The sequence below is a fragment of the Anarrhichthys ocellatus genome, unplaced genomic scaffold (genome assembly GCF_004355925.1).
Source record: "Anarrhichthys ocellatus isolate YVR2014 unplaced genomic scaffold, GSC_Weel_1.0 scaffold34, whole genome shotgun sequence".
NCBI classification, from domain to species: Eukaryota; Metazoa; Chordata; class Actinopteri; order Perciformes; family Anarhichadidae; genus Anarrhichthys; species Anarrhichthys ocellatus.
In genome coordinates, this window is record NW_022280064.1 from 29,606 (window position 1) to 46,081 (window position 16,476).

Below are 16,476 nucleotides of genomic sequence, written 5' to 3' on the forward strand. Positions count from 1 at the left end.
ACAAGAGAGAAACAAAGTGACAAAAACAGACAATAAGATACCTTTTTCTCTCTCACTGTGTGCCTGTCCTGGAGCAGAAGATAGCCACTAACTACCGCTGTAAAGGAATGCCACTGTCCAGCTTCCTGCTCAAGCCCATGCAGAGGATCACGCGCTACCCCCTGCTCATTAAGAACGTATGTGGAAAATATACTCACTGTACGTCTAATTAAAACGCTCCCCCCCCACCCACTACTTTTTTTTCTCCCCTGATATTCATTGTGTGATTCCACTTCTCCCTCCTTTCCTCTTCCCGGTTGGTCAGATCCTGGAGCACACCCCAGACGGTCACGCGGACCGCAGCCCCCTGAGAGAAGCTCTGGAGCGGGCCGAGGAGCTGTGCTCTCAGGTCAACGAGGGGGTCCGGGAGAAGGAGAACTCAGACAGGCTGGAGTGGATACAGAGCCACGTGCAGTGTGACGGACCGATAGAGGTAAACACTTTCAGACATTTTTTTAAGGAGTCTATAAATGTCAATATTTTATCGCTGCAGTAAAGTACAGTTGTAAACATCCTCTACAGTGCGTTTTATGTTGGATGCCACTGTGATGGATTCTGCTCGATTGCTTTGCAATAACTCAGTTTCACGTCTCTTTCACATCAGAATTTATCCTGTTACCAAAACAAATAGATAGATAGCATTAGTAGCATTTTTCCACTAAAGCACTGACTGTACTTGATAGTTTTCGTCCTTTCCTACCTCTCTCCTCAGTCATGCCCGTCTTTAATGTCTTTCAGCACTTGGTCTTCAATTCGCTGACTAATTGCCTCGGGCCTCGCAAGCTGCTCCACAGCGGTCGGCTCTACAAAACCAAAAGCAGCAGGGAGCTGTGGGCTTTCCTCTTCAATGATTTCCTCCTCCTCACGCACAGCGCCAAGTCCTTCTCCTCCTCAGGACCAGACAAGCTATTCAGCCTCAAGACCAGCATACAGCTGAAGATGTACAAAACAGTAAGCGAGAGGCTCGGCGCTGACCGTAGACAGGAATATAAATACCTTTTGTGGTGTTAAAATAGTACATGCGCTGCTTTGATTATTTATGACATACAGCAGGTGAAGTCTTCTTATCATTTTCCTTCTCTGGTCTTCTGTCCATAAGTGATTCATCACTTCATTTTCTTCCCCAGCCACTGTTCCTCAATGAGGTGTTGGTAAAAATGCCAGCAGACCCGTCCAGCGATGAGCCAATCTTCCACGTCTCGCACATCGATCGAGTCTACACACTCAAAACTGAGACCTTGAACGAGAGGTACGCATGCACATGTTAACATTCACAAACTTAATAACCAATCACCTGATCGTATTGTCTCTAAAGGATACATGTATGTACTGTGTCGGTAGGACAACGTGGGTCCAGAAAATCAAAGCAGCATCTGAACAATTCATAGAGACGGAGAAGAAAAAGAGAGAGAAGGCTTACCAAGGTAAACACAGTGAACCTAATGACCATGTGAGTGTGTGTGTGTGTGTGCTGGGAAGTCTGACAATGTACATACACATATTGAATTACACTGAATTAATAACCACATACGTATTCTCAGCACACTGTACAGTAATTATTGTGGTTGAATATATTACAAGACCCTCCCTTGCATTATTGATATTATCTTTGGACCCTTTATTTTGTGAAACTAAAGTTAAGGAAGGAACCAACTGTACTGTGTATTGTGATGGGAAAAAGTACTTTTTTAGATTTGCTTTAATCAATCTAGCAGGCAATGGCTAAAATATAACTTTGTTAAAAGACCCACACCTGCTCTCCCTACCCTCCCTTCAGAAAATTATAATAATTATCCTCCCAGAATAATTTTGTAATCGCCCCGAATTGTATAAGCACCTTTTTTGTCCACACATTAGTCACAGCAGCAGCCATTTCAGCTGCAAAATATGTGATGGGAGTGTTTTGGGCCGACATCTCATGTCTGTGTGTTTTTGTTTTAGCACGTTCCCTGAAGACTAGCGGTATCGGCCGACTGCTGGTAACCGTCACTGAAGCCCAGGAGCTCAAAGCCTGTAAGCCCAACGGTAAGGCCTTGTGAAGGAATGCAGAGCCCACCGCTCCTCCGTTGCCTCTAGTTAATTTAACGACCCATATAACTTCCCTCCAGGTAAGAGCAATCCGTACTGTGAGCTGACGATGGGGGCCCAGTGCTACACGTCCCGACCGATCGCCGACACTCTGAACCCAAAGTGGAACTTCAACTGCCAGTTCTTTGTCAAAGACCTCTACCAGGACATCCTGTGTATCACTGTGTTTGAGAAAGACCAGTTCTCACCAGACGGTCAGTGGATCAGAGACACACAAACAGAATGGATTGTTAGGCTTTTTGTCCAATTTGAACCTGCCTGTGCAGAATGAAGGAAACGCACATAATCACTGGTTGCAAAGCAGACTCCGATGTTTGCTTTTTTAGCTTTTTAAGCGACAGACATTACCCTTTCCATCTTTGGTTTTGGTATGCAATCCTTTTTTTCTGTGTTCTGTCTTTTCGTTCTTTGCTCATCACATATCCTATCTGCAAAAGATCTTTATCTGTTGACATACTGACGTTGGTATTATCCTCAATCAGCCTCGACTAATATTTGAAATCCCTTGAAGACGTGCATTTCTTTGTCATTTTATCAGTTTTACTAAATGACTGTTTTCTGCCTCTTCAGATTTCCTGGGTCGTACTGAAGTTCCCGTGGCCACTATAAAGAAAGAGATGGAGAGCAAAGGTGCAGCGAACCGTCGCCTACTACTGCACGAAGTCCCTACTGGAGAGGTTTGGGTCAAACTAGACCTACAGCTTTACGAGCCAATCAAATGAGGACAACACACAGCCAAATCATTCCCTCAGGGCACTCGCACCACTTATTTTTATAGTAATGAAGAGAAGACATTTTGCATAAACAGCCGCACACATTTATAAGTGCCTATCTGTAGCAGTGCAATCAGTGAAGAACTCTTGATTTTACTGTCACTGCCTTATTCTGCCTTCAGTCAAAAAAGGGTGTTCTTGTTACCAACAAACCAGCTAAAATGTAAAAATATTTTTTACAAATTTGTAAACAATACTATTTTACTCTTCATGGAGGAATACCGCCTGTCCAACATGTTTTCTTTGTTTATATGAAGACGTACGTCCTGTAATACATTCGCCTGCACACTGCCACACGTCCTTGTTATGCCGTCATTTAAAATGCTGCACACTACTGTACAATGTAACGTCCAATGTTAACCCCTTAATCCTGAAAATGGCATGAATAAAATGTGCATACAGAAAAACATTTTCTTTATTGCGGCTGAATGTTTCGCTACTTTGTCAACACATTCCTGGTTTCATGTATTCCTACACGATTAACCCTTTCTAGTACAGTGTCTGGGGGAAGGAATGTGAGTTAGTTAGAAGCGAGCAGAGGTGAAGATTTACGGTTAAAATGGATTTTATTTGGATGCAGACGAGGGCTGAAGTCGTTAACTCGCTGGTTGTTGCCGACGTCCACGTCCGAGCAGCCAGCAGCCGGTCTGATGGCACCTTCCATCTAGTGTGGCAGTTGCACTGATGTGGTATGGTGTGGTGTCGAGCCTGGATGCACAATGTTATTAACATTATTTTAAGTGAATGAAGTGCCGTTGTGCTGCAGCAGTTATCACATTGTCACCGCAGATCCTGCTTTGTTCTAGAAAATATGTTTTGACAATAAAAGTTCTCATAATAATGTATATTTGTACCTGCTGGACTTCTTTCCTTCTGTCGTATCCCCCACTGGAGTGTTTCTGGATGCAGTGACTGGATGATTAGACGAGGCCTGGAGCAGTTTGTTGGTCTGAGACGTCACAGACTCACAAAGAGGAGGATCGCTCTGCACTGGTCTCCTTGTGTATTTACATCCTGAAATAGAAGGGAAATTGGTTAGCTACAATTAGCCGCAATAAGCTACTGGTCATACCAGACCAAGTGAGGCTGTAGCTGCAACACCTCTTGAGTGTATTGAGTTGAGCAAGCTTGCCTTTTATTGCTCATGAATGCAGCTTTTCTTTTGTAACAGGAAGAATGTGTTATTTCTTCTTTCAAAAGTTATATAGTCTCACATTAATTCCCCCAAATTAAAGAGAAAATGCCACTGAGGATATCTCCTCTCAAAGCAAAGCATTCATACAAGTCTTCAATTTCCTTTTAGTTAAAAAAAAAAAGAAAAAGGAAATTACCTGCTTCACAAGAACCGGCTGTTCTCTTTTCCTTCAGTCGTTCATGTAACTGAAGGTACAGTGGGTCCTTTAAGTCAGCTGGACTGAGCTAAAGGAATAGAGCAGTGAAAATAGTGTCAGTAACAGACGCATTCGGAATACTTCAGTATGTCCAAAGCTTCTATATATTAAGTGAAATAAAAATAAATAATCTTCACCTTAAAAAAGTGTGGCTTTTTGATGTGTAGAAGAAACGGATTGTATTCCCTTAGATCATAGGTGTCTAGAAACACACAGCCCTGAAGATGAAATACATTACAGCAGTTAGATAATTACACATCACTTGTGTGAGGTTTTGTGAAGCTGTTTCCAGTCTAAAGCAAGCACAAGCGGATCGTATGGTGAGATCGGCATCACCTTGGTGTTGCAGTGATGGAGGTAGTGCCTGTATAAGCTCTGGCGCCTCTTGACCGCTGCGGGGCTGCAGCTGGACGCGTGTTCCTCCACTCTCCTCTGGAGGGGAAGCCAGACGCGCTCAGTCCAGCGCTTGTGCAGCAGCTCCCTCCTCCTCAGCTCCGTCACGTCTCGCTGGCTCAGAAACCTCTCCAAGTCCTCAATGGAGAAACATTCCAAACAATGTGGGAAGTAAAGACACAAAGTTACAGATTCAAAGTCTCTTTTTGTAGGTAATTAAAATGTAAAAAAGCTGCATTAAACTGCAAATTAAAGAGACTGGAAAACCACATAATTTGGAGAATGTAAGCTCATACAAAACAACAAACATTGTGCTGTCTGTTTTCCAGCTTTCTTACCTTCACTAAACCATTTTCTGTGTCCAGTAAGGGTTGGGTTATTTCCTTCGCCTGTTGATTTTCAGCCTCCATCTTGGCCTAAGTAGTAATACATGCGGTAAAATCATCCACTGTCTTTTTGTGCAGGTCTGAGTTTGGTTGAGTGCAATACCTTCAGTTGTCTGAGGGAGGTGTGAGAGAGCCGGTCCTGTTTGGCTCCCGGCTGTGGCCCGGAGGGTGAGGCCTCATCCCTTGGCCCTGCTCTTACACATTTAGCGGGGCTCCTAGCGGGGCTCCTCGTCCTCGTCGTCCTCGGATGAGACGGGCTCCCTCTGCGGCCTGCAGCGTCCCTCGCATCTGCCCTGCACTCCTGAAAAAAAAAAAGAGCGTTGATCGAGTCTGTGGTCACTCACTACTATCTTCTGTAACTGTCAATAACAGCACATATACTGTAGTGTGGGATCACAATGTACAAGAAAGAAAACCACACAAATTGCAGAGCTCCATGTGGATGATCAACTCTTACAAATCCCAGCTGGAGTTCACAGACAGACCAGACACAATTATGTAGGTGAACAGAAGGCAACAGAGGCCAGCACAGCAGGTACTGACAGATCATGTCACTACCAGGAAACCTGAGCTGCATCTCACTGTTACGTAAACTCATGGGACATGTATGTTGGTGCATGTTTTTAAATGATTTAACACATCAGTCCAAATGTGGCAGCTTCCTCGCTGTGCTTTCTGTTGTGCTTTTCTGAAATAATACCAGTTTAACTCTGGATCTGGATGCTGGGCTGGTTTGTTCATCTGCATGTCATCTGATCCCTGCCGAGCATCCCCCCCCCTATTGTCCAGAGTCAAGAGAGGATAACAGTGGCTACCGTATATCTTTCATGTCAATATAACCTGAAAGCTTTCCATTCATCTTTTCCAAGGCCACTGAGATTCCATGATTGCACATTCAGACATGACACCGTACAGACAGAGGATGAAGAGGAGCAGCCAGGCATTCAGACGAGTAGGCTGCCCAGGGTACACACACTGTTTCTAGGCAGCCTCGTTGACATTTAGAGGCAAGTAATGATTGTTAGTTTTGTTTTTTTTTACCTCTGATTTCAACAGGTTGACAGGAAAAGGTGTGTGGAAGGTGATCACACCACTGGCTGTGTTCACCTTCTTGGGGCCCATCACCTAAATCATGAGGGAATAAAACGGTTTGAGCCATCAGAGGTGACTTGTGCCAGTTTGTGTATGCAAACTGGCACAAGTTAGTACATGCATACACATGTACTAACTTGTGCCAGTTAGTACATGCAAAGTAGTTGCATCGTATTACTCTAACAGTACATTGTGTCTGGTAATGTCAGGATTTACCAGCCCGTGTCACCATAGTAATGTTGTGGTGTCTTACCTTCGTTGACTTGAGGGACGTTTGGGTCCGAAGTTCGTGGGGAAAAAACGGCAGAAATGCGCCAAAATGAACCGAAACTTCTCTGGTTTTGGGGTCAGCGCATCGTCACATAAAACACACGTAACATTTTAAACGTGGGGCGACTGCTAACCTTTGGTTTCCCCTTCAGGCTATTCAACAGAGGCGGTGACTTGGAGAGAGAGAGGGAGGGAGGGGGAGAGCTACTCCTCCACGTGTCCTGCCGTCTGAAGCTTTTTTGTTGCCATGACAAAGACGCACTTCGGCGTGTGCGTGTGTGTGCGTGCGTGTGCGTGTGTACGTATTGAATGTAAATCAATTTCACCCAAATATTCAGTAAATGTAAATTTGTGCTGTTACTAAATCCAACACATTTTAACCGTTGCTTTTATTATTATTTACATATTTAATTTATTTATTCAATACTTTTTACTCAAATTTGTAGTATTAAAATCGAATCAATTATATTACGTGTCACAATTTGTTTAAGTAACCATTGTTCAGAGTTTTTAGAGTGTAACACCCAAATTAATATCTTGACTTTTAGATTTTTTTCTTCCTTTTAAATTGGCAACAACTACAATATCTTAGGCAAGGTGATTGCACGTTGTCTGGCACTCAGGTGTCTCTAGACTAACTTGGAGTTCATCCAGGTAGTAAACTCATGATGGCTATATTTGTACACGCAGAGAAGGTGTCCTCTTTAGGCATGAGAAAGAATCTGTCCTGTAAAAAGCATGTGTTATGTAAGATTAATCTTGGCTCTGGTTTGCATCCAATCACTAATTAGGCTATCCTTGTTTAAAATAATCCAATGAATCATTGATTGCAACTATTTGGTATACTCTACTGGAGCAAAGTGCCCATTTCTGTGAGACACAACATGGTGCTGTAAGTTCAAGGGTTGTAGGTCTACTCATATGGACCTAATACGCCTGTTGACACCTCAGGTGAACTTCAGGCTGCAACTGTCCGACACCTGCGGAGAATGGGACTAGGCCTACTTAATGTTTAGGAATTAGCCGCGTGAAGGCAGGGCAGGGCAGGGCTTGGCCAGATCATAACTTGGGGAGTTCACTGCTTTCCTTCTTTCTCGTTGCCGAGTCCTGGACAGGGGGCAGACCACATGGATTGGTGGACTTCGTTGGCAGCGATTATTGCCCTGCTCTGGATTTTCTGCTTTATAGACGGTAAGAGAATATTTTGTAAAAGGAGATTTGGAAGCGTTTCAGGAACGACGTGGCACCGGTTTACAACCTTATGGCAGAAACTGTCATACATTTATAGCACAAGATATAAGACTACCCATCTCTCTTTATAACATGTTATAATAGTAAGCTGCTCAGAGTGTGATTTGCTGGGTAAAAACAGCATTTTACCTTGCAGTTTTGCTAAGAATTGATAATCAGTTGCCAAAAACCTATGAAAGGATGGCCCACTGAGACATCTTCAGGAAATCAGGACAGTAGTTTCATTTTATACGTGCTTCCAAAATTGAGCTTTATTAGAATAAATGTTGCTGCAGGTGTATAGCAGTGCTGCCCACTACAACCTAGTTGTGTTGCGTAGAGTATATGTTGGTAAGAAGGTCTGCTTTAGTAGACTTTATGAGTCACAAAATGTTTATTTATTGTTTTAATGAGACATTAAACATTTAAAGTATTTTTCTTCTTTGGCATTTATGATGACTTGTTCCAGTAGCCTACGTTATTTTGATAAAAGTACAATACCTGGGGAATATAATCGTAAGGATCTGTTGCAGACTGATTTGTGACATTTTGACTTCCTGAGCTCGCGCCCTCTCGGCTCAAACCGCTTTGCGTGCTAAGGTGATGACCTCCGTCCACACACGGCTGGTGAACGCTTTAATCCAGTGTCAGACGCTGTGTGTAATGGTTGCTGACATTAGCCAAGGGTGTTAAATTAGAGCTGACCCAGATGCCCTCTTATCTCCAGGCAACGCCGTGCTCGAGCTGCGGCTGCTCTTCCACGCGCTGACCAAAGCCGCATGTCACCTGTACCTGGCCCTGCTCCCGCTGCGCCGGGCCGTCACCCACTTCACGGACTGCGCGCGGTACCTGGTCAACCATGCCCAGCAAACCCCCGCTCCGCAGGGAGGCAGCTCCCTCTACCACCAGGGCCAGCCGCCGGCCAAGAAGGGCACGCTGCACTTCCTGGAGGGCGTGTGCGTGGTGTGCGAGACGGTGCCCAACCTGATGGGCGCCGCGCTGAGCCTGGGCGCCGCCTTCTGCCACATGCTGCAGGGCGGCTTCTACGTCCTGGCGGCCACGCTGCGCACCATCCAGGTCAACCTGTTCTCCCAAATGAACGGCGAGAAGGATCGGTGGGACAAAGAGCGCCACAGAGCCAAAGAGGGCGAGAAAAAGCTAAATTCTAGAGTGTTGGAATACATCTCGGTGTTTTGCCAAGACCCTGTCAGCGCTTTACGCATCAAGGTTGACGTACCACCTGTGTATAGATAATGTTCCCTCCATGTAGGCCTAAAACGATATCCTGCTGAATTGGCACATATGAGGCCTTGGTCTAACTGCTGAGGCTTTACAGGTGCAGGCAGTGGGTCGATTGGTTTGCAGACGTGACAGGAGGTTGAACTTTAAACTCTGGGTTTCACTCACTGTTGTTGAGGGAATAGTACAAACAGAATCAGAGAATACTTTATAACTATGTGTGGGAAAACAACAATCTATGGTGCGTTTTGTTACTTTTATTGAGATGTAACTAAGTTCAAATAAATGTCTCAAACAAAGATTTGTTATGATATTTGGTACAGTATTAAGATTTGTATTGGTACAATGTTTATACAATCAAGAGTCATAATTCAGTGTTTACTATTTAATTGCACTTACTATGCCAGCAATCACGTTTGTTTTAAAGTGCTCTATTCATTCTCTTTTAGACATGTCAGCCTTGCCAAATAACAATAAATCTGCAGGACACAAACATACTAACAATGCAACTGATTAAAATACAGTTATAGTTCATTATCTTTAGTGCATCAGTCATACATACTGTGAGCCTTTTCTTCTTCAACTAATTCTGATTATAGGCATCAAATGGAATCAGGAATACCGTCGCAGGTCAGCTCTTTAGTACGGGATGACATCAAGGACACAGAGAGTGGGGGGGGGGGGGGGTAGCAGACGTTCAAGAGTGGAACGCTGCCAGATTAAGTTTGTGCACTGGTGTCGAGGATGCAGAGTTAAAGGTGCAGCATTGCTACCGATGGCTGCATTAAGGCACGGAGGGAAGGAGGAGTGGAAAGGGTCAGGCGGGGCTAAACAGGACGGTGAGCTGATACTGAAGATGGATCTGTTCCAGTGGAGGCTAAAGTTTTGCGTCAGGTGTAGTCTGGAGCATCTGGGGAGGGATTTTCCCGCCTACAGTGAGAGGAAAAGAAAAAAAAATCCCTTAGGCTGCTGACGGTTGGTGCGGTAAACACATAAACCAAATCCTAAACCCATGGTGAGGACAGTGAGGTTAACGAGGTCACAATGTTCGTCTTTATCACAAAATCAGTTGTATTTGAAGTAAGCCGACTCACAAAACATGTCGTCGATTCTTCTGACAGCTGCTTTGTTCACTCTGTACTCATTCTGCTCAGACCTGCGACGAGAAATCAGACGGAGAATCTTACAAACGTTGGCATTAGGAACACAGACAGCTTCTCAACCACCACAGAAAATGAGCTTAGAACCAAACAGATTTGCCGAAAGCTAATCTCATTACTCACGCCTTCAACTTCGTCAAGGCCTCCAGCCTCCGCAGGGCCGACACAACGTTCTTTTGCGTGTCGGACGAAAGGGCTTCATAGGTGTGAAGTTCACCTGAAACACACACACACACACACACACACACAATGATGGGGATCGATTTGCTGATATGAGTTTAACAGCTGGAGATTGTTTCTAGGGGTCAGAGGTCACTTTGTTTCACCTGAGAGGATGAGCTTTGTAGCCAGGTTTCGCACAGCAGGTAGCAACTGTTTCTCGGTGAACACGTGAACTCCATTATCACAGAGGTACCTGAACATCACCTGGACATAAAAACACACCCGATCAAACAGGAGGACATAAACCGCCTATTTCTACTATTAAAATCTGTGTCTAAAATAGTAACTTTGTGAGGAAACCTGCTACAGTATATATAAAATCGGCAATACTTTCATTCTGCAGTCTGCTTATGAGCTAAATTCAGAGAAATTACAGCCCTGTAAAATAAAGCGCTCCTGATTTATATTTTCAACATGAAGGTGTCAATTCTGTTTCAATGCCTGCTCCACACTACCAGGAATAACGTTTTTAAATTCTGAATTATTTATTTATATTTATTCATTCATTTTTGTTGACCTAAAGTACAAAAAAAAAAAAAAAAAAAACTACCGGAATCAACATAAAAATAAGTTCAATTGCATAATGTAAACTACCTCAGAGTTGCCAAAACCCCCCCCAACTCCCAGAACAAAAGCAGAGGTCATGATGTCAGAGGTAGCTACGGCCATGTCAGCATAATGTGCGTAGTGCGTTATCTCAATCAGGCGAGGCAAAAGTCAAACGACCTGATAAGAGTCTACGAAGGGTTGGAGAAGTGCCTGCAGGAAGGATAGCACCTCCAGCCCCGCGTCTGACACCGTCACTTCCTGTTCACTGATGTGGACCGCTCCACATTTCCTCAGGAGGACGCATGCCTCCTCAAAGTCCTGATTAAGGGAAAGACAGGAAACAGGCAGATACACACAATATCAATAACAATCCAACAAGTGGATTTTTTGTTTTGACCAGGTAACAAGAAGATAATCATGACAGTGGAGAGTATTTTGGTTTTCCTGGGCAGCTTTTTCACATATGTAGCCTCTCCAAAGACTACAAAATGACTCCCAATGTGTCTTGCAAATGCAGACTCATCTACCTAACCCGAGTTTCTACGTTAATAAATATATACGCCTAAACATGCCCAGGTTGTGAGAGGCAGAGCTGTGATCATGTTTGCGCCACATATATTATCACCAGGGTTCAACAGGACAACAGCCCTCCTTGCGGTCTCTGTCCCGAGATGCCCGAGGGAGGCTGGTGAGGTTGTTACCTGAGACGACTTCCCAGGGACGAAGATGAATTCGTTGGAGAAGACGTCTCGTAGGAAGCAAAAGAAGGCGAAGAGCTCATCTGCGAACGGAACGGCGGATCACAAGAAGGCAAGAGGAAAATATAGATCAGTAAATGTCACGGTGTGTTATTTGAGAAATATATATCTTGTAGAACCCGACCTCTCTGCACTGTCTTTGCGACGTGTATGGCTGTTGCGAGCAGGGCGGGACGCACAAAAATATGCAGGGACTGATTCCTGTAGGCTGCCATCATCAGCACCGCCACCGCCGTCTTGATCACATCCTCCTCCGGGTTGACCGGACGTTTCCTCTCGCGCTCTTCCTCCTGAACCAGGTAGACACGCCCCGCTTCACGGCGAGCTATGGAGCGATGAAGAGCCACGGCGGACGACATCACATCCGGGTCAGGGACTTGTCCTGGAGAAAACGGCATCCATATTGTCATTGTGTCAGCCTCAGAGTAGTTTTGTAATGTATTTGTACATTTGCATGTGTGTATTTGCAGACACACCAGACCTGTAAAGTGAGGCGGTTCAGTGGGGTCCTCTTAAGGTAAGTTACTTAAAGTGCAATAATCCACTGAAGATCTCCTAAGTGAATCCGAACGCTTGTGACAACTTGCATTCGTCTAATCTACCTCAGACCGGGTCGAAGGAGCCTTCAGTATCCCGAGGTAAGATGCTGATGGATCCAACTTACTTACTTTTCTGCATTAAGTCTATCTGGTTCACTTGCAATGCACTATGCAAACGCCACCTACTGGTCATTCAAGGGATGTGAAAATAAAGCTTAAAAAAAAAAAAAAAAAAAAAAAGGCCCACTAAACAAAGAGCACTCATCTTAAATCACATGCTCCCGCTGGATGCAGCTGCATTCGTGCAACATTTAGCACTAAAAAGACACAATATTAACAGCATATATATAGAAATCCATCTATCTTCTTCACCCACCAGGCCAGTTCAGGCGAGCCCCGAAGTCCAGCGCCAGCTTCCTGAGCCAGAGGGTTTTCTCTGTGAGCCGATGCCACGGCAGGCCCTGCACGGTTAAGACTGCGGTAGGAGCCTGGAGCAACAGGCAGGCCATCAGAGACCAAGGGCTGATCAGAGTGCCCTCCTCCTGGATTCGTACCATCAGATGAGCCAGCGAGCTCACACAGGCCTGAGTATCTGCACTGGGCTTCTGAGGAAGATCTCTGTGAATAGATATTAAAAAGGGAGAGGGGGAGGGAGTGAGGAAGATGAATGGGGGAGATGCATGACTACAGGTATATGTTGGAGGGTTAATAAATGACTTAAAGAGGAGTTTCAAGTGTACAAATGATTACACTTTGATTCTGTATTTTAGACTGAATCCTCTATGGGAGGACTTGTATTTTCTACCTGGGTGCGAGGTTGTACCGGCAGCGGTTTATCTTGCTCCGACACAATTGTCGGACTGACATGGGGCGTCCAAAGTTCACATGCATGCTGCCGTAATTGTTCTGGAGCACTTTGCTAGCCTTCAGCAGACCCTGCGGAGAAAGAGCCAGGCTGGGAGTGAATCACGAGCAAGCAGTAATCACCTTTACTCATGTGCGAACCCTTCTGACCTGCACTTATGAGGTACTGAGGTTAGAGACAGAATAATATTGTTTGCAAATATGCTAAATGATTTTTACATACTGTAACAAACACATCGGAAAAGAGAGAGGCAGGCTTAATGAGGCACTTCAACCCAGTTAACCGTCACAATAAACAGTAATATCGCAGTGAATGCTGGAAGGAGGTAAGGCTTCTTGGACGGAGTTGATTGTGTTGATTGAAGCGAGTAGCGTGACCAGGACGTACCGTGGTGCTTTCTTTGGGTTTGGGGACACCCAGTAGCTCGTGGGCGAGCAGCGACTCCTCCAGCACTCGGTCGTAGCTGATACTGATGGGGACCAACTTGATGTCATACACCTCGCCTTTAAAGTAGGGCTCCAGCACCATGTGCATCATACCTGCAGACACGTGCAAGTACTTTAGAATTGTGTCCCGTTTTCAAAACGGCAATGCATGGGTGCAATAGTCGGTGGCCACAGGAAAATTACGGCCAACTGGATTGGAAACATACGGCCTTCAGATCAACCTAAATACACTGTAGCACACAGCTGCAGCAGCAGGCAATATCTACTCCTGCACACAATGATGTAACAAAAGTTGGAACAATGAATATGAAACAAAATAACTTGTTGAGATGGACTCGTACAAGGAAATCAGTGAAGAAAAGACAATCTTTCTCATTTGTACGGTCTATTATTAAGCAACGAGGCGTCCTGACAGAGACACTCTTACCCTGGAACACACACAAAGCGCTGACGTGACACTTACCTAACTTGGGCATCAGGGACTTCAGTGTGCGACTTCGCAGGCCTTCCACATAAAACTCCAAAGGTGCATATCCCTTCTACAGAAAACACATGGTTGGAGACACTCTTTACAGATAGTCAAATACAGCAGCTGGTGGACTGAGGAATACTTGAACAAGCTGAAGCCATTTCCAAAAAGACAGTTTGAGTTTGTTACGGCTGATGTTTTGCATCTTACTTTGACAATGGTTCTGACATATTCCGACAGCACTGCCCAGTACAGTTTGTCAGAGCCGATGGCACGTCGGATAAAGAAAGCTCCCGAGCGGCGAAATATCTCTCCAAACATCTTCATCCCTGCAAGAGCTTTACAGTGGAGAAAAACAGAGAAACAAATGGAGGGAGGGAGGGAGGAAGAGAGAAAGAGAAAGAGAAAGAGAAAGAGTGAGCATCATGAAAACATTTTACATCAAGCAGAGGTGTTGTAATGCAACTCTACATGATCTATAATATCCTGTTCTTTTGATTAAAATAGATACTTGCGAAGCCCTGCAGCAACTACAGGCATCGGGATGTCGTAGGTGAACAGGATGTAGGAGATGACCATGAAGTCCACATAGCTCCTGTGATTGGGCAGCAGGATCACAGGACTCTCCCCGACAGCTTTTCGGAGCTGCATGGGACAGACGACGGAGAAATCTAAAGCTGTATCAGTAGCAGCCTCTTGGTAGTCTTTGAACCCTTGATAGAATATTACTTATCAAGTGCTAGTTTTCATAAGATGTCATATGTTGTGTATATCATATTAGTCAGTCTCAATAAAGAGCAAGCCACTATTTCATACATTTAAACACATTTAAATATGCTGAAACATTTTATATGTTAAGGTTCACTTTAGTTGTTTAAAAAATGTAATGTGGATGAGCTACTGTATTTGTATATGAGATAGAACAGTTATTTAGAAGCTGTACATTGTAGTGTGTACAGTGGACACTGTCCTTCACTGGCTGTATGAAACGGGTGTATATCTGGTATTGTGCTGTTGTTTCTAAACACAGTATGGATTTGGTCCTGACCGCGTCGAGTCCTTCCATGTTGACATGGACGCCGGTGAAGAGTCTCTTCAACACCTTGGTGAGTACGTAGGACAGCAGCCTGATGAAGCCCAGCTGCAGGTTCTGAGACATTTCGTCCAAAATCACAGAGGCCTCCTCTCGCACCTCCTCCAGCGACGACCCCGTCTCGGCGGCGATCTGAGGGAAAAGACTCCATATTGATGAAGCAATACTGTAAAAACTCTTTGTTGCATCTTTTTTTTTTTTTTTTTTTTTAAAGACACCATCCCACCTCCTCGACCACATAGCGGAGATACTGGGACTCCAGCACGGCTTTGGGGAGGTCAGCAGCGGTGCAGGTCGGGCCTCCTTTGTAAGGGCTGGGGGTGAAGTCCCTGAGGGCATGGCAAAGATCACTGCTGCACCTCTTCTCCTTCAATATATCCACAAACTCCTCCTCATTTTCCCGACCTGCTCTGCCTGAATCCCTATACTGGAGGGGAGGAAGTCATTGTTGTGTTAAAAGCATTACAGTGACGTTTGATGTTTGACAACTTTTAATAGAATAGGAACACAGAAACATGGTTGACTTGACTCAAGTATGTGAGACGAAAGGAAGAGAATATAAAACATTTTGGGAAGTTACTGGCTGAACCTTTGATTGAAATATGAAACATCTTGTGTCCAGCAGTAAAAAATAAAGATGTGCATATTCATAGATTCTGGATTTTTCAATGAGAGAAAGGGACTCGAAGTAATTTTAACATATTAAAACACAAATTGTTAATCCAAACACTTGTCCTATTTGTTTTAAGACATGTCTGAAGGAGATCTTTAAATACAAAAGGAGCATTTTTATCTAACTTGGCTACACACTGAAACAACACACTGCCTCCTTATCTGCTCTTATTTGTACTATGATCCTCTAATGTCGGTTGCTAGTGACCTATTAAGCAACATTGCTCAACTATGTTTTACGGTCAGCCAAAGTTCCAGCAGCTGGACAGCTATATTTATAGCAACAATAGCCTCAGCTTGAAGACAAGCAAACACATCTAAAGTCTTTCGCGCGTTCATTCGCGATGTCAGCGCTTGCACACTTTAAAATGTACAACTTTGAAAGGGGAACTGAGCTCGCGCTGTGCACACGAACGAGCGACAGCGCGGTTTGACACAGAAGGTGTTGTTGTGAATGCAAACGGGCTCGTCGACGGCTCTCTTACCGTGTTCGTCATGCTTCACAGGAACAAGCGCAGAGCTCGCAGGTGGCTGTCCTCATCCACTTTCGTTTCCAGTACTTGAAGGGCCCCCCTGCAAGACTCCCTGCGTGGAGAGCAGCAGCCACACGGGGCCAGAGCCAATCAGCGGTGTCGCTGGGTTTTAGAAACTCCTCCTGCTGTTGAAAAGTGCAGCCCTTTGCTCTAAATAACCCCACAGTATTGTGCACGACCTAAGAGTCCAAACAAGCACATGCCCGAGGCTTAGGTAGCGTGTCCATCCATCTATCCATCCAACTATCCATCCATCTATCCATCCAACT

General features: G+C 44.7%; 3 protein-coding genes across 3 annotated transcripts in view; 1 reads left to right on the forward strand and 2 right to left on the reverse strand.

The window, feature by feature from the left end:
• The window catches only part of itsn2a (intersectin 2a), a 34,014-nt gene extending 29,598 nt beyond the window's left edge, over positions 1-4,416 (forward strand). Inside the window, exons 30-37 of the mRNA XM_031865943.1 lie at positions 78-176; positions 305-472; positions 778-990; positions 1,167-1,288; positions 1,381-1,463; positions 1,981-2,064; positions 2,148-2,321; positions 2,698-4,416. Of these exons, the coding sequence (XP_031721803.1) occupies positions 78-176; positions 305-472; positions 778-990; positions 1,167-1,288; positions 1,381-1,463; positions 1,981-2,064; positions 2,148-2,321; positions 2,698-2,849 (1,095 nt within the window). The 3' untranslated portion in view covers positions 2,850-4,416. The remainder of the gene's footprint in view (positions 1-77; positions 177-304; positions 473-777; positions 991-1,166; positions 1,289-1,380; positions 1,464-1,980; positions 2,065-2,147; positions 2,322-2,697) is intronic.
• fam228a (family with sequence similarity 228 member A) lies at positions 3,161-6,615 on the reverse strand. Its single transcript, XM_031865942.1, has 9 exons — positions 6,416-6,615; positions 6,112-6,195; positions 5,174-5,371; positions 5,023-5,100; positions 4,628-4,822; positions 4,429-4,509; positions 4,232-4,319; positions 3,755-3,914; positions 3,161-3,608 (listed from the first exon to the last, which is right to left on the reverse strand). Exons 2-9 carry the CDS (start codon positions 6,190-6,192, stop codon positions 3,497-3,499), a joined length of 993 nt encoding a protein of 330 aa, XP_031721802.1. The 5' UTR covers positions 6,193-6,195; positions 6,416-6,615; the 3' UTR covers positions 3,161-3,496.
• A 2,528-nt stretch (positions 6,616-9,143) lies between these two features.
• On the reverse strand, positions 9,144-16,259 carry gnpat2 (glyceronephosphate O-acyltransferase 2). The gene is made up of 16 exons (XM_031866309.1): positions 16,160-16,259; positions 15,229-15,429; positions 14,958-15,134; positions 14,425-14,554; positions 14,120-14,247; positions 13,904-13,979; positions 13,382-13,533; positions 12,935-13,065; positions 12,506-12,747; positions 11,715-11,972; positions 11,534-11,613; positions 11,010-11,150; positions 10,388-10,487; positions 10,185-10,278; positions 9,996-10,057; positions 9,144-9,831 (listed from the first exon to the last, which is right to left on the reverse strand). The coding sequence occupies exons 1-16, from the start codon at positions 16,169-16,171 to the stop codon at positions 9,779-9,781; spliced, it is 2,037 nt and encodes a 678-aa protein (XP_031722169.1). The 5' UTR covers positions 16,172-16,259; the 3' UTR covers positions 9,144-9,778.
• Between the last annotated feature and the right edge of the window lie 217 nt (positions 16,260-16,476).

Excerpts from the sequence above, each read along its gene's own strand:
- fam228a (XM_031865942.1), bottom strand. The coding sequence starts at position 6,192 with ATGGGCCCCAAGAAGGTGAACACAGCCAGTGGTGTGATCACCTTCCAC. Across the intron at positions 4,823-5,022 it reads CAGAAAATGGTTTAGTGAAG|GACTTGGAGAGGTTTCTGAG; the intron begins GTAAGAAAGCTG and ends TTCTCCATTGAG. Across the intron at positions 3,609-3,754 it reads GAAGGAAAGAAGTCCAGCAG|GCTCGACACCACACCATACC; the intron begins GTACAAATATAC and ends TTGTGCATCCAG.
- gnpat2 (XM_031866309.1), bottom strand. Across the intron at positions 11,973-12,505 it reads GGCTCGCCTGAACTGGCCTG|GACAAGTCCCTGACCCGGAT; the intron begins GTGGGTGAAGAA and ends CGTTTTCTCCAG. Across the intron at positions 10,058-10,184 it reads GCCTTGACGAAGTTGAAGGC|GTCTGAGCAGAATGAGTACA; the intron begins GTGAGTAATGAG and ends TTCTCGTCGCAG.